Source organism: Notamacropus eugenii, chromosome 5, assembly GCF_028372415.1.
Source record: "Notamacropus eugenii isolate mMacEug1 chromosome 5, mMacEug1.pri_v2, whole genome shotgun sequence".
NCBI lineage: Eukaryota > Metazoa > Chordata > Mammalia > Diprotodontia > Macropodidae > Notamacropus > Notamacropus eugenii.
The window spans coordinates 111,724,414-111,746,610 of NC_092876.1; the positions used below are offsets into that span (position 1 = coordinate 111,724,414).

General features: G+C 36.7%; 1 protein-coding gene across 1 annotated transcript in view; it reads right to left on the minus strand.

Moving 5' to 3' along the window:
• TYR (tyrosinase) overlaps window positions 1–22,197 on the minus strand; it is a 175,411-nt gene that overhangs the window by 16,837 nt on the left and 136,377 nt on the right. The window contains exon 4 of the mRNA XM_072616793.1: window positions 11,245–11,426. Coding sequence (XP_072472894.1) covers window positions 11,245–11,426 — 182 coding nt within the window. The remainder of the gene's footprint in view (window positions 1–11,244; window positions 11,427–22,197) is intronic.

Here is a 22,197-nt window from a genome sequence, read left to right on the forward strand (position 1 = left end):
TCAAAACAAAGGTGCAATGAATCTCAGGTGTTCCTGGAAGCACTTGCCCATGTTTCATCGATCAACATCGCTGAAGCCTTTGTTCTGAACACAAAGCCTGAACACTTTGCACAGTGCATGCCCTCAGGCCATGCAATGCCAACTAACACTGCAGAAGCATGAAAAGGGGTTACTGATCTAGAGTATTGATAGGTCAAATGACTTATCTGTGTCAGTCAGGATGTATCAGGTTGGGGCTTGAACCAAAATTTTCCTGGAGTGGACATAGTTTCTTTATCCACTTCATTACTGGTATCAAACTTAAAAAGAGATGGGGGATACTTATTCATAAATAAGAATCTCATAAATAAGCAAGCCCCATTTTGACTTAGAATACTACATATTGACATTATCTATGTTTCATGGTACAGTCATACTTTAATTGAGGATTTGATTCCTGACCATCATAGTAAAGAGAATATCACAATAAAGTCATTAATTTTTTTGGTTTCACAGTACATATAAAAGTTATGTTTATATCACATGTAGTCTATTAAATGTGCAATAATATAAAATCTAAAAATACAATGTACCTACCTTAATTAAAAATACTTTAATGATAAGAAAATGCTAACATCATTTGAGCTCAGTGAGTCATAATCTTTTTCCTGGTGGAGGGTTTTGCCTCCATGTTGGTGGCTGCTGATTGTTCAGGGTGGTGGTTGCTGAAGCTTGGGGTGGCTGTGGCAATTTCTTAAAATAAAACAATGATAAAGTTTGCTTTCTCAATTGATTCTTTCTTTCACCTGAACATTGTAGACCTTTTTAGGGTTATTAATTGGTTTAATTTCAATATTGTTGTATAGCAGGGGATAGGGAGGCCTGAGGAGAGGTAGATAGATGGGGAATGGATAGCTGGTAGAGTAATTAAAACACATACAACATATATCAATGAAGTTTGCCATCTTATATGAGTGTGTGACTTGTGGTACCTGAAAACCACTATAATAGTAACATGAAAATAGCTTGAAAGATCACTAATCACAGGTTATTAATAACAAATATAATAATAAAAAAGTTTGAAATATTGAAAGAATTTCCAAAAGGTGACACAGAGATATAATGTTAGCACAATGGAAAAATGGAGCTGACAGAGTTGCTCAAGGAGGGTTGCCACCTCTTTAATTTGTAAAAAATGCAATATTCATGAAGTACAATAAAACAAAGCATGATAAAATGAGATGTGAGTATATTTTTATTTCTTTTGTTAAATATCTCTTAGTTACATTGTCCTCTGTCATAGTTCCAGTTTCACTGAAATGGAAATCACAATGCTGTGAGCTGACCAGAGTTTGCCACCTCTGTTCTACATCGTATTGACTCTGGAATAAATGAGACACCATCTGAAGCCTTGTAGAGAAAGTTGCTTTCTCTACAGGAGAGGAGTCTTACTCATAAACATTCCTTTTGGTAAATTTCAGGCTGTGTTGAGGAAATACTTGAGAGCAAAGAGGTCTTCTTAGTGTCCTAAATGGAAATGAATTTGGGTGTCTTCAGAAGGGTCTCAGAACAGCATTCTCTGTCCAGCATCTTCTTTCTTCTGCTTTTATCCCCTAAGTAACCCTCTGCTGATTTTCTAGGACCAGCTCTTGTCCTTTTTCTTCATTTAATAAAGATTGTCTCATGGCTCATGGACTGACTTTAGATCCAGGTCTATTTCCTAAGACCCAACTGTGGGATATTCATTTAATCTGTGACCCTAGCTTGATTTGAGTTATTCCCACCTGAGTAGAAGGCTTATTTTTTATTAGCTGGGCTATCAGCTTAACCATTCTCTTAGTTAAATATTATTCCTAAAACAATATGAAGAAACCGAGGTTCAAATGGAGTTCAAGTGTCAACTCTTTACACTTACTGGCAATGTGTTTATGTTCATAGAGGATTCCAAGGACTAATATTCTTCCTGCTATACCTTACCACCTCTGACTTTACTGTTTGGGTGTTCTCTGTCTTAATGACTACCTGGAGCAAGATCATATGTTTATGGTGCAGTTAGGGCAAGACAATTATTAGAAATTGCTGATACCTCTCACAAAGGACTAACAGGCAGCAATAATGGAAAGTAATATGGTAAATCCCATTCAAAGTTACAATGCATTAAAAATACAAATTTTGCTGTTTGAAACAATAATTCATTAAATTTATGTAAAGAACATATGGAAAAAAATTTAGACACTATTCCCTTACTCAAAACGTTTCTTTTCTACTTTCTGCATCAGTTTCTTACTTGCCTTCTATTTCATTTTACCTTTTCACTGCCTGAAGAAAAAAAAATTTCATGACTGAAAATTGGTCTGTAACTTATTTTCTGTCTGGTCCTTTCTTCAGTGCCCCTCTCCCCTCACCCCTAATGAACTTTCGGGATTCATCCTTCATCCCACAGGAAAAGCTTAAAGGGCCCTAGAGATGTTAATTGCATTTTATTAACCCATTATCTAATTTCACCTTACCTTACCTCACTTACCTTCTGGTCAGTCTTTTATTTGAGATATTTCAAGTCAACCTCAGTCAATGAAAGAGGCTCCAGATTTTCCCAATGGTGAAGGCTTTGTAGGCTGAGATAGTTTAGTGAGGTTTTTTTTTTTTTTTTTTAGGAGCTTTTAAGTAGTAAAGCTGCTGCTGCAGCCTTAGAGGATGACAAAAGGAAGACGTATTCACTGATTTATCATCTTTGTAGGATTTGCCTCTACCCTGGCTGCAGTATCTGTGTCTTGAGCAATGAACAGCCCATTGAGGAATGGGTCTGTGTTCATGTACCAGTAAACTCTATGCAGGTAGACTGAGTTCACATGCAGAATTGTCAGCTACATATAATTTTTAAAAATAGAGAGAACACTGCCTTTCACCCATCTCTCCCTTCCTCACCCTTTAGAATTATAGGCCTTCCTGTGGTCCTAGCTGTCATTTCTTTTTGATTTGCCTAGGTCACTGTGTTGGCCCTCAGGTATTTTCTGCAGATATGTGACCTGTCTCTCCTATAGTATGGTGAGCTCCTTTAAGTTACACACTAATATATTTTCTTCTTTCGTTCTTCACAGTGTCTAGCTTTGGCATAAAGAGAACATTATTATATACTCTTTTGTTCTGCCTTCATCTTGATTTCAGCCTATAATGGACAAAGCAGGGAAGATCCCAGTCTTATTATTCATATCTAGCTACTGCCCTCTTTGACTCCCTCTGTGCATCTCATATTTTATTCCAGTTAAAATTATTTTATACTCAACAGTTCCCTCTCACTCTATGTAAACAATGACCCTGAGCCCTTCTGTCATCTTTGCCTCAGTTAGAGAGGCGTGGTTCTTCTGGCCACCCAGTCTCTTTGGAGACTTCTCCCTCCTTGAAGATTTTCAAAAAAAGCTTGGGCAACGACTTGCTGGATTTGTTTTAGTGGGAATTCCTTTGGTGTGGGGGTTGGCTTAGTTGGCTTTCGAGCTTCCTTCCAATTCTCAGTTCTGTGATTCTGATTACAATAGCTCATATTAGATAGCATTTTAAAATATAGGATGCATGATCCCACTTTATCATCACAGCAACCATGTGAGGGAGGCCACATGATTACCTCATTTTAAAGATGAAGAAAAGAAAGTTCACTAAGCTGAACCCATGCCCAAAGTTACACAAGTTTCAAAAGAAATATTCAAGCTCATGTATCCATAATTCCAGGAATCAAGAGACAACTAGTGGCTCAGTGACTCGAGTGCTAGGCCGGAGTCAGGAAGACCTGAGTTCAAATGTGACCTTAGATAAGAGTCTGACTAGCTATGTGACCCTGGCAAGCCATTTAATCTCTCTTGGCCTTAATCCACCAGAAAGAAAATGGCAAACTGCTCTAATATCTTTGCCAAGAAAACCCTATGAGTAATATTGATGTGCTATGGTCCACAGGATCATGAAGAGTTGGACATGACTGGTAACAACACATTAACCATTTCTGCTTCCAAGTAAATTATGCTGTTTTCTAGAGGACCAGGGTAATAATTACAGTTGAAAGTGGCTTTATAATTTAGAGAGTGCCTCTCATATTGATGTATATCATCCACCCATCATCCATCTTGTTGACTAATAATCATTTATTAAGCTCCTACTGTATGCCAGCATGTACAACATGTTCAGGATACAAAGAAAGGCAAAAGCAATTGTCTAATGGGAGAGATAACATTCAAATAATTCTATACAAACAAGATATATGCAGGACAAATTGGAGATAATCTAAGGCATTAGCAATAAGGGTGAGCAGAAGATACTATAAAAAAGTGAGGGGGATTTTAACTAGAACCTTATCCATCCATTCATTTATGAAAATAAAAAAAATAGTCTTTTACCAGGTGAAAGACAATATCTTAGGTAGTAGGACTGATACAAAAAAAATAACCATAACGTAATTTCTCCCTGCTGTCAGATGAGAAAATTTCCAACTTAGCATGTATTCCCTCATCCAGAAGTGATTTCTTCTTCCTCTGAACTTCCATAGCATTGTATGTCTTCCCTGTTATTGTTACTAACAGTAATAATAGCTAATCTACCATGTGTCAGCCCCTTTGCTAAGCACTTTATACATATTATCTCATGTGATCCTTACAAAAAACCCTGAGAGTAAAAAAAAAATAAAAAAACGTAAATGCTATTATTATCCCCATTTTACAGATGAGGTAACTGAAGTAAACAGAAGCTCGTTGACTTGCTGGTGGTCTTGTAGCTAGTTAAGTGCCTGAGGCTGAATTTAAAGTCAGGTACTCTTCAGTCCCAGCAGGCAATGTGTCATTTAAAAAGCAAGGTTTGTACCCCTACTGTTTAGCAAAGTACTCAGCGTAGAGAAAAGGGCTTAATAAATGTTTGTTGCACTGAATCTCTTTCCCTCCCATACCATAGCATGCTGTATATTGTTTTAAAGTTATCTGTGAATTATATTCTCTCCATTGTCATATTGTAGACACTTCATGAACATGGATTCTACGTTATTCACCTTTATCCTCAATGTCATGACATCATAGATTTAGTGATGACAGAGATATTTGAGGTCATCCAGTCAGTTAATCCATAAGTCAACAAATATTTACAGGAGTGTGGGGGGAACCTTCTAGCTCTCTAGATCTTCAAGTGTGGCCCTTTTATTGAATCCAAACTTCATAGACAAATCCCCTTAATAAAAGGGTTTGTTCTATAAAACTTGGACTCAGTCAAAAGGCCTAGAAGGACTTAGAAGACCACACATAGCCTCAAAGCTGCAGGTTCCCCACCCCTGATTTATTATGTACTTACTACAGTCCAGGACTACTAAGTGATGGGGATACTGAGAAAGAGCCATTTGAAAATCAGTCTCTTTAGTAACTTTACAGTCAAAGAGATGTGACTTGTTCAAGGTTGTCCAAACAAAAAGGGAAAATGATGGGATTTGAATGTGGTTTTTCTGACTCTATGTCTAGCACTTTTTTCACTATTACCATGATGTTTCAACCTCCACAGGTATTCAAGAAATAGGTTTTAAATGAATGAATGGGGCCTCTTCAAAGCCTATTTTGCTAAACATTACAATTATAGTGATCATTGTCCCACTCCAATCCCTCTCTGGCTCTTTCAGTTAATAGCTTCCTTGGCAAGCAGGAAAGTGATTTAAACTGACAACTGCCCATGAGAAATGTCGCCCATGGAAACAGGCTTAAGATTCCCACAAGAGATTCTTTCTGATTTCCAGAGCCCTCTTACCAAAATCAAATTGATCACGTATAGGTCAAAAATCACTGACAATTTCTTATTTTTAAAAGCTTCATCAGGTTAGACAACATTTGCCAAAATGTCAGATGCTGGGTTTCTTTCTTAGAAAACACTTGAGTGCTTAATTATAAAAAAAAAAAACTAGTGCTTGCTTGATGCATTTACAGGAGAAAAGAAATAATAAAACCTTTATTTGGAATCAGTAGAACTGGGGTTCAGGCTCAGTTCTACTTACCACCTCCTTGATTTGGGAAAAGTCACCTAACCTCCCTACTCCTCAGTCTCTTCATTTGTAAAATTAGGGCACTGGAGTGTTCTAACTGTAGTGCAATAACCTCTAAGGTCCAGTTCTGCTCTCAATCTATAATTTTCCTAAGTTTCATATAAATTTCCATCTTGGTAGAGGGATTTTCCCATGCTGACAAAATCACAGATCCTATGCTTGTATGTGATATATGTATACCTGTGTGTATACATGGAATTATATACTTATATCTATATATATATGTGTGGGGGTAAAAGTTAATACTGTCTTTTTGAGATGACTCCAAAGAAGTTAAATTAAATTGTTCCCTTTTTAATCGACTGTTTTGACATTGTGTAAGAATGTAAGGGTCCTCAGCTTTGGAAACTGATTGACAATGGACCCTACTTTTTGTAGCTAATGGGTGTTTCTATTGGGAAGGTGGGGGTATTCTAGTGAGAAACTGATAGTATGTAGCATCACCCCCTCCCACTATACTCTACCTTATTAATATTTCTTTTAAGATCATGCCAAGGATTCAGTACAATAAAGTCACCCTGATAGTAACTGCAGCAGGCATTTGTCAAAAGATAAGTTTTTTTACACTTCATTTACAACCCAGGAGTGAATAATTCACCAATTCAATTTAGCTCTCATTCCTTAATCAGAGAATCACTTTTTTCTTTTAAAAATAAACTCATTTTTCCATATCTTACCATAAGGTAAGACTTAGAGTGTTATTGGGTACACTAAGAGGTTAAATGACTTGGCCAGGGTCACATAGTCAACATGTCTATGGCACTCTCTGCTTTCCCACCATACTGCTCTTTGGTAACCTTTCTGCCATACTGGTCTCCCAGGTTCAGTCCTTAGCAGTTCTCATTTGTTTGATTAGAGCTCATTATATCTTACTGAGCCATACTTACCATGCTATACTCTGAACATCTTTCTTTCTCTCCACCCCCAGCAAATGTGGGTCTGTTTCAACCATTCCACATTAGGCATGCTAGTTATCTCCAGACAATGAGATACTCTTCTCAGGATAAGCTCATTACCTCTAATCTCATCACCATAATAACTCAAATCTTAACTGATATCACCTCCATCAATTCTCTTCACTTTGACTGGAAAGCTGGAGGGTGGAGTGTCAAACTCTTCCCAATGCCTGCTTGTATGGAGGAGAGAAACTAGACTGAGCTTCCTCTACATTTGCTGCTCTGCATGGTTTCAACTCTACCAAATTACCAAACAAGATTGCTCCTGGTCCCCTTTCCCCCATTTCCTACCTTCTTTTATGTGTTGTCTCCCTTCATTAGATTTCAAGCTCCTTGAGGACAGGGACTGTCTTTCTTTTTATTACTTGTATCCCTAGCACTTAGCACATTGCCTGGCACAGAGAATGTACTTAATAAATATTTATTGGATTGAGTTGGACTTCCACTATTAGAGTTTAACCTCTTTGAGAGAAAGGAATAGCATAGTTTTTATATCGTAGCATAGTGCCTGGACTGTAGTAAATATTTAAATGGATCATTCATTCATTCATTCATTCATTCATTCATTCATTCATTTATTCCTTCAAACATGTTCAAGTAGGGATATGAAGCTCCCTTTCACCAAAGACAGTTCTCCATGTATTTACTATATAATGCTGCTTCCTGAGATGTTGTAATTAGTATTGCTTATTTGACAGATGGTGAAATTGATTTTTCAAAGAGTTTAATGACTTATTCTCGGTCACTCAACTAGTAATTGTCAATACTGATTAGAATCTCAGCCTGATAGACAGTGTCCCAGCTGTATCACTCTGCTTCTCATAATTAGGATGGCTGTTGTTTTTATAAAAAAAATTCTTTCCTATAATAAGATAAAATTTCTTTAATGTGTTAGTTTTCTTACTGACTAATCAAAATCCTAATCTTCCTTTATTTTGAGTAGGAACTAATTTTGTAAATTGAGGAGTAATATTTTTTATACTTTTCCAAAACTCGTTGTTGTCATTCATCCTGTGTTTTCAAAGAGGACCAATGACATCACAAGGTGATGCCTTGATTCTTAAGTCAGTTGAATTGAAGTGAAGCAGAGTTGCATGGTTTTCAGCCTCACTCTCTCTTCCAGAGTTAATAAAGTCCAGTGGTAAGATAAAAGTCAAAAAGACTTGCTATGGTCTGGATGCAATGGATGACTTTGGTGTCTTTGATGTCTGGATGTCTCACCAAGGTCTAAGCTCCCCCAGTGCCTGCTTCAGCTGCTTCAGGGACCAACCACTTTTCAAGACAGCTCATCTCGTTTTGGACAGCTTTAGCTGTGAGGCAGTTGTTTTGTTTATATGTATATTTATGTGTGTTTTTTTCCTTGACACCAAGTCTAATTTATCTTTAAATTTTCAATCCATTGCTCCTGGTTCTGCCCTTTGGATTCCAAAGGAAGAAATCTACTCCTTACTCCCCATGACAACCTTACAAATACTTGAAGAGAATATTTCTATTCTCATATGACATAGAATCAAGGTCTTTCATCAAGCTCTTTGATTCCTATGGATACTCTCCAGTTCATCAATGTTCTCTGTAAACCAAAATATCCAGAACTAAATGAATACTTCAAAAGAGGTCTGAGGAGGGCATAGTTCAGTGGGCCTGTCATATTCAAATACCTAGAAGCTGTGCATTTCTTAATGTCCCAATAATGACATTACTTGTTTGCTTTTTGCTTTAAAAAAAAGTTTGTTCTTGCTAATTCATTGACCTTGAAGGCCCATAAACCTTTCAGATATTTTCTAGAGCAATTGTTATCTATCTTTTTCAGTCTCATCTTATGCTTGTGAAGTTAGATTTTTTTTCTTTTTGGTACCCAAGTGAAATATAGGTATAAAAGTTTATGAATAACTTCCATAAAATGTGATGTCCAGAACTGAAATCAATACTCCAGATGTTGCCTGAGTAGGCAAGACAGGTTACAGTAGCATTATTACCTCTTAAATCCTACACACTCTCCCTCTCAATGCAATCTAAAGTTGTTTTCATTTTCATAGCTACCACGCCAGACAGTTGACTCATACTGAGTTTGGAGTTCAATAAAAGTCTCAAGTTTCTTCAGACAATTTGCTGTGTAGCTATGTCTTCCATAAACTGCACTTATAAACTTGATCATTTGAAAACCCTCCCACCTTTTCCTCCCACCTCTCACCCCCGATACAGTGTAAATGACACTAACCTGGGAATCATGAGGACATGAATTCTGGTTCTAGATCTATATAGAAAGCCTTTCTTGATGACCTGTTTATTACTACTCATTTACTTCTCAAATTATTATGTTTAACGACAGTTAACATTTATGCAGAAATTACTATATGCAAGGCACTGCTAAGTACTTTACAATTATTATCTCTTATGATGCTTACAATAATCCTGGGAGTTAGGTGCTATTATTATCTTCCTCTTACAGATGAGGAAACTGGGGCAAATAAGGGTTAAGTGACTTGCCCAGGGTCACACAGATAGTAAGGTCTGAAGCTAGATTTGAACTCAGGTTCTCCTGATTCCAAGGATCCTATTCAATGGTGCTATTCCTTATGCAATATAAACTTTTTGAAGACAAGGAGTAGTTTTCATTTTGGGGCTCACACATAGTATACTAATAAAGGCTCATTGGACTGGACTGGACTGGATTTGGATGGGTTTCAATTTGAGCCTCAGTTTCTTTTTTCATAAAATGATGAGACTACATTAATTTATTTCTAACATTCCTTTCAATTCTAACATTCAGTGAAAATAATTCACATTTTCACAGCTCTTTTTGGTTTACAAATTTTCTTCATAATAATCTTGTAATATAGTTAGTATGTATATTATGTTATCCCTGCTTTTTAGATAAGAATAAAACAAGATATAGAAAGGTGAAGTGATTTGGTCCTAGTTATAAAGCTGCACATAAATTGAGGGTGTTTGACTTCATGACCAACTGATAGAATGAAGTTCATATGTTGGGGAGTAAAATTCCAAAGGGCACTAACATCTTCGGGAGTCCTTATTGTCTTGAGATACATATCATTATATGTATGTATCAGTATGCAATGTGTGTATGTAATATAATACAACAGTAAGATGAACTCATTAATTCTTTCATTCCTGAAGAAAATATTTAGTGCTTCTCACCAACATAGCATGGAGATAGGACACATTTTCCCCTCTGCTTATCTATAATAAATTCTCTTGATATAACTATGAGACAGTCCTATATAAGTTAGAGAAAGGACAATTTGATTTCTAACTTGCTTCCAATCCTATGATTTCGTGACACTGTCTATAATAGCAGCCATAGTGGCGGTGATACATCTGTGGGGTCTCTCATGTAGGTATCCATGGTTTTCATAGAAAGAAGCAAGGCAATATGACCTGATAGGCAGCTTAGTACAGTATGAAAGAGCATTGAATTTGGAGTCAAAAAATTTGAGTTTGATTCTCAACCTAATTTCTTTTTTTTTCTTCTTTTCTCTGATTAAATTTTATTCTCAGATCTGAATTTTTTTCCCTCCCCTCTCCCATGACATCAAGAAAACAAAAATTAAAACCTTTAGTACAAAAACATATTGTCAAGCAAAACAAATTTCAACCTTACTTCTTCCTATCTATGAGACTAAGCAAGTTTCTTCACTTTTGTGTAGGGCTAAGTTGACTTATTGGAAAAATAAAGGCTCAAGATCTAGAGATAGAAAGGACCTCAGTAGCCAATCTCTTCAAATTTTATAATTGAGGAACTGGTAAGATAAGAACTTGCCCAAGGTCAAGTCATTTGATCAGGAGGACTAAATAACTTGCCTAAGGTCAAACAAGTAATACATGTCAGAGATGAGATTTAAATCTAGGGCCAGTGCTTCTTTCACTTTACCACTTTAAGATTTCTGCTAGCTCTAAATCTTGTGATTCTATGGTAAGTCTAACACTCATCCCCAAGAAAGAGGGCTTAGATCAAAACATAAACTATACTAAAGTGGGAACTACTTTAGTATAGTTTAGCATACAACTTTGCTTATTTTTTGCAATTATTTAGTTTATTGCACTAGAGAGATAGCTGTAACTTCAAGAAAACTGGAATTTGATTGAACTTCTAATTAATCATCTGTCATCTAAGGAATATGTAGTCACCAAAGATTATGCCAAAAATATTATTGAAGATGATGATTTTGTAATTTTCCCCTTAAGTTATATTGACCTCACTACAGTCAACATATGAGGAGAATGAAACATTACCTGGCTCAGCTAGGTAGGCATAATCATATCCCAGGTCTCTTGATGGAATAAAAAACTCTCCATTTGTGTAGACAGGAATGAAAGGGACCATATAGGATTCACGATTGTGTCCAATAGGTGCATTAGCTGCTGGATAAACTTCTTGTAGTGGACGATGTCTTCGGAGCCACTGTTCAAAAATACTGCAGAGAAAAAAGCAAATCAATCATGTTAATGTGTCCAATATGTTGTTTAGCATTGATTAAAAGGGATATTTGTAGATTTCAAAGAAAAAAAGACCATAATACAAAACTTCAGAGACTTTATGGTTTTTCTTGAATTGGGTAAAAATCCTTTGGATTCAGGAAAACATCATGCACATTGACCACACCTTGAAAAACTTTGGCAGGCAGCTAAACACAATATTCGGACACAAAAATGTCCATGCATTTGAAATAAACATGAAGAGAACTTTGATGAAAAGGGATTCACAAAACATGAACAAAAATCCTACCAAAAAGGTTAGATTCTGGACAATGTTTATTAGTTGAGGGATAAAATAAAAGTTAACAATTATTGTTTTTTAACATGTATTTTTGTTAAAATCTTTTATTTTTGCATAGTCTAGATTTTCCTTACATTTTTCTCCAGACCATAGAGTGATCACTATATCAAATTTTTAAGGGAGAAGGGAGAAATGGGGAAAATGTCAGTAAAGCTAATTAATGAATTACACCCCCTCCCATCTGATATTGTAGGTAAGTAACCACGTCCATGGATCCCAACCACCACAAGAGAACAAAGAAAGGTGTCTTCTCCTATCTTTTCTTTGGAGCCAAATTTGTTATTTATAATTCTGCAGCTTCCAGGTTCAATTGTTTTTTGGTTGTTGATCTTTCTATTTACATCATATACAGTGTTTTTTTTTTTTTTTGGCACTGCTTGATTCATTTGGCATTAGTTCACAAAAGTCTTTTCATACTTCTCTACATTAATCACAGTCACAACTTTTTATAGTTCAGTAATATTCCTCTATATTCATGTGGGAGGAAGAATGAAAGAAAACATTAGAAAAATTATTAAGACAGTCATGAGATGAGTCTCAGGAAGAAAAAAAAACTAACAAACCCAGAGGTAAAATAAAAAAAAATATATTTTCAGAACCTTTGCGAAGAGAGTCAGGAGAGTGATTCTGAGATATTGCTGTCATTGACTTGATCACCATTCCCTTTGCTCTACCCTTATTGGCTCCATATCTCTTTTTCGGTGTGACTACAGCGTTAAAATACTTTTATTCTCAACCTCCAAAAAGAAAGGAAGAAAGAGAAGAAGAAAGAAAAATGAGAAAGAAAGAAGGAAAGGAAGAAAATAGGAAAGAAAGATGCCTTTAGATAAGCAACAGGAGGGTGGGGGGAAGGAGGGCTGAAGGATAAAATTATAAGGAGTTATTCCTTTCTCTTTAAGAGGAGAGCAGAAGGGCCAAGCACATGTCCCCTTCTCCTGCCTTCTTCAGGCAGGAATCAAAATCTCCCTTGGGGAGTGGGGGGTCAAAATTCCAGAAATATCTACCAGTGGCTCGGACCTTCATGTAGGCAACATGTGAACAAGAACAACTTACATGAGCAGCACAATATGCCTCATATTCCTATATAGGAAAATCTTCATTCCTCTCATTAGCCTGATCACATTAATCTCAATACTTACTAGTTTCTTTAAAAGCTGAGTATATTCTAGGACTTTTCTGCCTCACAGGATCTAATATGTCTTCTTATGTTCTCTCTTGAGTATCTTTATTCAATTTTTCATGTATATTTAATTGTCTCCTTAACTACATGGTTAACTAGATTGCAAATCAATTAACCTCTCAAATCTTAAAGCAACTCATTAAGACTACAAGTTGCAGAGAAGGTTATGACCTGCATTTTTACAAGGAATTTTCTTATTCAAAATTTCCCAACTCCAAGGGCATCCTACATCCAGTTTAATTTTCCCTATTATTATGCAGAAGGGGAGTAGGATATCTCCAGAGGAAGTGAGTTCTCCCTTATTAAAAGTCTTGAAGCAAAAACTAGACCATTTGCTGGCAGACCACCTGACCCTGTGGGCAGGGACCATATTTTACACTTTTCTGTATTGCTCAAGCACAGCCTTGTATGTGGCAGTAACTTAGTTATTTAAATGAATGAATGAATGAATGAATTTCTTCCATCTTAGATTCATAAGGAAATTTGCCTCTTTGAATTTGCCAGTAGAATAGACTATTGCTTTAAGGAATGATTTGCAAATCCTTTAGTCACTGGTTATCGGTAAGTCTTCATGAAGTGAAGTGGTCACTAGATTTCAAATCAAAAGACCTAGAAGTTCAAATTTTAGCTCTGCTACTTAATATTTCTTGGGGCAATATAATTTACCTCTCAGAATTAAAGTGCCCTCAGAAAACTGGGGTTCAGTGGAGTGTGGGTTGGACTAGATCTCCAAGGTCCTTACCAGCCTTAACCCTTATAAGGATCAAAATCCATACATTTCTATGATCTTTATACATAACTAGCTTTTCCTTAGTCTTCCTTTCCATGTCTCATTACTAAATCTTGAGGAAAATTAGCCTAATAAACAATTACTTTTGCCTCTTCCTCTGTCATTCTTCAATTCTATTATTTCTGTGTATATACCTTTCTCCCCAATGCCAGTTGATTTTGTTGTCATTCACTCACACACCTTCAGTTGTGCTCCCAGCCATTCCACAAGACTGACAGTCCACTTGAGAGGCCTCTTTTGAACTTGCCACTCTCCTAATATTGATTTAGATTTCAGAAATCCAGAGTTCTGGTTGTCATCTCTTTCTAGCTCCCTTTATGAATCACTCAACCTTTCTTCATCTTCATTTCTCCTTCTCTAATCAAGATTACACTGTCTAACTCCTGCACATGATGATTAAGAGGATAAAATAGGATTAAATGCCAATGAGTTTTGAAAAGTTAAAAAGCACAATGTAAATATAAAACTTTACTATTACGCACTTCAAAACATAATTGAAAAAGATCTTCTCAGGAACCTTTCTTGGACTTATTTAGGCTCTACCTCTCAATTGCTGTTTTCAGTTTTGGATGCTACATGTTAGGAACTATATCAGCAGGCTGTATACCATCCAGAAGAGAACAATGATCTTATAAAAGGTCTAGCCCATGCCATGTGAGGATCGGTTATTGGAACTGGGAATGTTTTCTCTGCAGGAGGGGAGTATTTGAGAGACAAAGAGAACTGTCCTGCTTAGCCCCAGATTGAAGAACTATGAGCAATAGATAGGAGTTACAGAGAGGTTTATTTGGGTGTATGTGTATGTGTGTGTGTGTGTGTGTGTGTGTGTGTGTGTGTGTGTGTGTGTGTGTATGTTTGAAGAAACACTTTACTTTTTGCTGGTTAATGTGAATTTAGGCAAGTCACCTCTTAATGCCTTAAGCCACTCTTTAAAATTTATAAGGGACAGAGAGGGTGCCGATTTGCACTGTGAGAGGGGGTTTCCTCACTCAGGAATTCCCAACACCAAGGACACTTAGGTATAGTTTAGTTTTCCCTATTCTAAGGCAGAAGTGAAATGTGATGCCATGGGAGGAAGTGGGTTCTCCACATAGAAAATCTTCAAGGAAAAGCTAAAAGATAACTTGCTGCGAATGTTGTAGAAAAGAGTCTCATTGGACTAGATAAATTCAGAGATCTCTTCCATCTTTGAGATTCTGTTTAGATGATCCTATTCTATATCTCTATAACTCAAACTGAAACTCATCAAATCAAGTCAACAGGCATTTTATTTAAAGCTTAATATGTGCTAGTCTCTGTGCTAAGCACTGGGATACAAATAAAGGCAAAAATAATGGTCCCTGCTCACAAGGAATTTACATTCCAATGGGAGAATCAAGAAACATTTATGAAGTGCCTACTATTTGCCAGGCACTATGCTAAAGACTTTATAAATATTATCTCATTTCATAATCACAACAACCTTATGAGGTAGGTGCTCTTATTATCCACATTTTACAGGGGAAGAAACTGAGGCACTAGGGATGCAAGGGATAGAGTGCCAGCCCTAGAGTCAGGAAGACCTCAGTTTAAATCTAGCCTCAAGACACTAGTTGAGTGATCCTGGGCAAAGTAATTTAATATCCATTTGCTTCAGTTTCCTCAACCCCAAAATAAGGATAATAGCAGTTCCTACCACATGGTTGATTGCGAGGATCAAATGAGATAATATGTGTAAAGAATTTAACATAATGCCAAACATATACATGTTTGTTTCAAGTTCAGTGATTTGCCTAGGGTCACATAACTAGTGATTGAATTGAATTTGAATTGAAATTTTCTTAACTCCAGGCATAGTACTCTGACCATAATTGGTAGGCTCAAGCAAACATCTACCTATGTACAAGACATATACTGTGTAAAGTGACCCTTATTGATGCAAGTTTTAATTATATGAATTTGAACATCACTTCTTAAATTATTGTAGTAAAAATATGTTATGCATGGTGTTTAACCTGATTTTTATGTAAAGACCACTTATAACTGACATGGTGCTTTCTCAAAATGTTATTGTGGTGATGCTGGGGATGGAAGCTCAATTCCATGTGGACAGTCTCCGGCGGGTAAAGGTGGAAACTTCTAAATCTTAGCGTTCTCACGAGACCCCCCAGGAAACGACTGGGAATCGAGGTGAACCGAGCTATCTCGTGTATTTCCGCCTCTTCCCGTGAGAAACGTGATGGGAGAGAGCTCTCCCCGCCCTTGAGATTGTCCTGGATCTGGGCACACTATTGTTATCTAACAGCACGGTATTCAGATGCAAACTATGCTGCTGGAGAGTTTAAGTAGGGTCAGGAAAGCCTGAAAGCTCTCTTGGTGGGAGGGGCGCGGAGCGGACAGGACAGAAGGCTCCGCTTTTCCTCTCTCCTCTCTCCCCTCCCCCTCTCTCCCCACTTATACTTCTACTTCCAATCTTTTATTGTAAGATCTTTGCCTCCTTGGGAGATTCTTCGCTCCCTCCTAAGGAAGAATTCCCCTGCACTTGTAACTAGACCCTGAAATAAAGCTCAACCCTTGTTCGACTCTGGAACGTCCTTTCTCTCATACGAGCATCCGGTTTGGCCAACCGAAGACCTCCGATAGAGGTAAGGGAAGACTCGGGTAGCCCTCAGGCCTCTAGGCCTGGCAGGGTACAATGGAAAGAGTCTTGGACTGGGAATGAAAAGGACTAGATTCTGGGATTAGAGAGTTATTAATGAGATCTCTGACCATGGGTAAATCATTTTTCTCCCTTGAGCCTTAGTTTTTTCCTCTATATGATAAGTGGGGTGGATTGATGACCTCTAAGGATCTAGCTCTGACATCCATTGGTTCTATGTCTTTAAATGATAATCACTACCAGTCTACTCTAGTTACCCTTCTGGGAGGCACCTCAGTGGCTCAGTGGATATAACACTGAACATCAAATCCAGCCTCATACATGCTCTAGTTATATGACCCTGGGCAAGTCACTTAAACTTTCTTTGCCTTAATCAACAGAAGGGAATCTCAAACCATTTCAATATCTTTGCCCACAAAACTCCATATGGGGTTATGAAGAATTAGACATGACAGTAATAAATAAAAACAATCATGTTGAATTTAAAAAGTGACTTGGAAATGTTTTTTCATGTAACAAATGAATACACCAAAAGCCTAGGTACAAGTTGTACTTTGTCAGTGGAGAAAAATTACTGATAAGAGTCCAAATGAGACACAGTCTCCTTCTGCCAAAAAAAAAAAAAAAAAAAAAAGAAAAAAAAATGAAAGCTGTTTGCCCAGGGAGGCCAAGAACATCAATCCATAGCACCTAGAGATTTAATGAATGAAAACATTAATGTGTTCACCCATCTAATCAACCTTCTTAAATGAAGGAATTAATCTTGATTAAATTCTTCATTGGTGGCTCTCATCTTTAGTTAATTTCATCAACCCAAGTCTAGAACGGTGCTTGTCAGAATACTAATGTGTGACTAAGGTAATCAGAATGACATGTTAGGAAAATTATTTCCAAACATAAAATTTATTTAACAATGAGCTAGATAGTCCACTAAAATTTTAAACTTCAATGAAAGGCAAAATATAAAAGGGAGAGAAGGACTATATGTATATGTATATAGACATAGCTATGCAGATACAGATAGAGATAGAGACATAGCTAGATGAAGATCTATCTATTTTTCTATCTATCTATCTATCTATCTATCTATCTATCTATCTATCTATCTATCTGTCTGTCTGTCTGTCTGTCTGTCTGTCTATATCCAGTGTATCAGAGTGGATAGAGTCACACTTAGGAAGACTTGGGTTTGAATCCTATCTCAGACATATTACTTAACCTCTCCTGCACATGTGCCATGCTTTCTGAGTCTGCTGCCCTCTCCGCTTTCTCTCATCTGAATTCCAGTCCATATTTAAGAGCATCTCATATGCCATATCTAACAAGTTGCCTATCCTTATCTCCACCCCTTCCCTTATGTATAAAATGACCTTTCATTCCCTTGGACTGTACATAAATCTTTATTTGAGCTTCTATTATGAATCCTCTCAGCACTTTTAAAATATTGTATTTATTTTTGTATGTGTCATATCATGTTAGATTGCAAGTTGCAACAAGGCAAAGACCATGTTTTAGTGTAACTTTCCCTCACTCTGTCAGTGGATTGTGAGCTCGTTGAGGTCAAATAATTTTTCTTTGCCTTTCCTTGCATCCTCAGCACTTAACACAGAGCCTGACACATAATAGAGCCTTAATAAATACTAACTGATTTGGTTTAGTTTGCTATTATCTCCTCCTATCAAGGCTTCAGCTGGGTATGAGATCAAACTGTGCATTCAAGTGGCAAAGTCTGTGGTGTGAGCAGGGCTGGAACAAAGTGAGCTATCATATTTGATGTGAAGAGTCTACATTAACAGATAAAGGGGAGAAAAGGCTGCTGTGAAAGGAGTCTTTCTTGGAGCTGGGACCTGCCTTTGACATCACTCCTCTATTATGTTACAAATGAGCAACGTATGAGATATAGTCAAAGATGAACGTAGCCCATATGATGGACGAGCAACATTGGGAACTAGTTCAGAAGGAGAATTTGGGATTCCTGAAAGCTGCAGAGTCACAAGTAGGAAAAAAACAATTGAAGGAGAAATCAGTGTCCCAGGTTCTTCAGTCCCCCAACTGACTGGACATTTATTTACCCTTTAGGAGGTGGTGACTGGAATAACATTGGGTATTTTTTGGTAGCTCCCAGTGGAAAGAGATGTTCAGAAGGGGTAAGTTTAAGCATTTATGTTATGTCCCTAGAAATCTTTGGTTTGGAAATACACACACACATACATACACACACACTACAGCACACACACACTCATATATACATTTACACATACATATACATACATATATACACATATACACACATATATCCTGATTTAGGACTCCCTGGGTCTGGGAGGGGCATTGCATATTCAACACAAGTGCTTGTTTTTTTAATATCTTTAATATTCATTTTGCTTCTATGGGAAGGGGCATAGAACTGGTTACAGTTGCACTTTCTTTGATTGATACACTATGCTAATATGGTTTCATTGAAATGTATCCTAAAGAGAAGATAATATAATTTTCCTAGTGGTTTGGGGCTGAATCTAGAGAATAAATGCATAAATACACTCATTCTACCCCCCTAACCTAAGGAAACTTGTACTACCATTTAAAAAAGGGCAGAGTCAGAGTATAAAGATAACCAAATCTAGTAGAACCATAGTTTGATATTAACCTTGAGCATCTTCTGATGTTGGCTACAAGGCAAAACTCTTTGAGAGTCCAATTTCTAGTTTCTGCTTTTATTGAATGGAATCAGGAAAAAAGTGTCTAGAATTGCCTGCTAATATTTAAATCTAAATTTTGTATCTTTTATAGTTATTACGTTACAATGACTTACTTGCAGGAGATGCTTAATAAACATTTTTAATATAATTGAATTGAGTTAAGTCTAACCTGATTTTATACATCAGATAACTGGGACCTAGAGAGGCAAAGGAACTTACATATGTTCGTCATAATTTGAATATTACTGAATCCCAGATTTTTTTTAATCTGGAAGGAAACAAGTTTCACATAGTCTAATCCTTCAAATTTTAACATATTAGGAAACTGGGATCTCATTAAATAGATAGTTACAGAAATGGTCTTATATTTATATAGCCTTCTGAATTAAAAAGAGAAATATTTAATCTGTGATTGTGCAGTTAGATGAGTTCAAAGTTGTATAACTAACTGGATTCTAGCTGCGCTATTATGTCATTTCCAATCTAAACTCACTAGTAGCTACCTTAGCAGAGGCAGGATCCAACATCTTATCTATCGATCATCTATCTATCTATCTATCTATCTATCTATCTATCTATCTATCTATCTATCTATCATTGAATCAGATCTGTCTATAAAATGCCTATTTCATTTCTTCATTATGACACTCAAATGATAATATGAAATGATAAGAAGGCTAATCTATTTTCCTTTTATTTATACTTGTCACGTATGGGGCGTGGTGCATTGTTTCTAGTGTAGGGTGGACTAGATAGTCACTGATCCCTTCCAAATTTGAGATTCTGTGATTGTTTTCTATTCCCTGGAGAATGATCTTCTTGGAGTGGAAACACTAAAACAAAACAATCAATAAGGAAAAGAAACAACATAAATGAAGATATAGAAAGAAATTACGTACTTGCTCTAAATGAGTGCAGATCACCAGTCTCCAATTAATTAATTCTAAGCCCCTGAAGGAACTGGCAAAAATTATTGCTTGGATATCATTGGTCTTTGCAATATTATGGATAGTGATAAAAATCCAGGGGTTTCATCTGCCAGTTTTTAAATAGAGAGAGAGGATAGAGTCATTAAATACTGGGCTAGTGAGCTTGACTTCACTACAGTACTCCAATATTACAATCATTATCTCATCAATATGTGTACCCCCTTTCAGTGATTCAGATTCTAACACATCCATTCACTCCTCCCTCTTGTAACTCCTTCCGATTCTCCAATGAATCCTCAAAAGGACATCCACATAAAGTTTTAGGGACCTTGCTTCAGTCATCCATCACTATTGTTTCTCTGGTTACATTCTTTACACCTCTTCTCTTCAATCATTATTTTTAATGTATTACAAGCAACCATGAGCCTACCATGTGCTTTCTCAATGCCTTTTGTCTTACTTTAATTAACTGGAGTATACAGTAATCCATAACTCCTATGTATACAGAATCATTGAGTGAATATTCAAGTTGAGAGGATAAACCTTCATTTTGTGGAGAAGCTTAGAGACATTTACAAAACAAACAACTGTACACCTTTCAAAATCCAATCAGATCTCTTTCAGTTCAATTCTGGTCCAATTTCATTATCTTTGTTTTTCCAAGATTTGTACACTAATAGACTAATTATGTATTATCCATTGATCTCTATCTCATAGTCTGGATAAAAGTCATCTTTCATCTACTTTTTTAATGGATAATTACATCAAACTCTTCTAAATGATCACAAATCATACTGAATAAGCTCTGAATGTTCAAGGCATTTATTCAAATAACACAATGTTAGACTCAAACAGAAAAATTGGATCACCTCATCATGTAAAATGATCCCTCTTCTATTTGAATTCTATGGTGAAGCTCTTCAATATCATTGACAAATACTTTTGCCTAGCTTATTCTAGTTTTATGCCTTTCTTAACATGAGTAATCAAGAAGTCCTCGAGAAGAAGCTGTCAGGTTTCATTTTTCAAGAAATCTGGTACGATTTTGATATGTAAATGGCAGACACTTTGTTTACAGAACCATTAAGGCAACATTTTGGTCTACAATACAAAATACTTTTAGGGCAACCACTTTACACATTTGGTTCCCAAGAAACCACCTCAATTTGAGGCATGCAGTGTGTCAGCCTCATCCTTGAAAGAGAAAGCTCTGTGTGAATAGCATGGATCAACTTGACCAAGTGAAAATTGAAACCTAGCAGAATCTTGTAGGTTGTTACCCACAAGAATTCCTAACGCTAACTTTAGGTCCTCAGCCCAACCAATTATTTTACTTGGGAGTAGAAAGTTCAATGCTCAGCTCAAGTGCTACCTCCCAGATTAGGTCTTTCCTGAACACAACCCCACCCTACCAATCACTTTGATTAACTTTTATGTATGTATAATGATTTATCTCTGTCAGTTATATGTATGTTTGTGTGTGTACCCATAGTTGTTATCCTCTGTTCTCAAGGAGGTACAGAATGACATCACTATGTTGAAGTCAAGGTACAGGGTTTCTAACTGTGGTTGATCAGACTAATATGATCTATAAAGGCTGTACCACAAGTCAGTCGCTAATAATCCACTTGAACATTTGGGGTGGAGATGTCTCTAAATGTGTGTGTCTCATGTTTCTTTTGAACTACTTCAATTCTGTTTCTATCATAGAGCATAGCATTTTCTTTAATGTAGGCATGCCATACTGCCAGTGCTGTGCCAGTTTCTCCTATGTCTCACAACTGATTCCAAAATTCTTTAGAGACACCTTGAGAGTGTCTTTGTATCACTTCTGACCTCAGTGGGAGCCCTTGCCTTGTGAGAGTTCTCTGTAAAATAGTTATTAGCCATATGTGTGTTTGGCATTCAAACAATAGAACCAGCCCATCAGAGTTGTGTTCTTTGCAGTAGAGTTTGAATGATTGGCAGTTTAGCTTGAGAAAGAACCTTAGTGTCTGGTAGCTTGCCAGGTGGTTTTATTTTAAGTGATCTTATCCATAGTATTCAATATTTCTCCACTTACTGTAACTGATGGTTCTACATATGATGGTGTGGTGCTGACAGTCGGGCAGAAACATCTATGTGTAGATAGGTTCAGGTTAAAGTTTTAGAGATGTGACTATCCCACAGATCA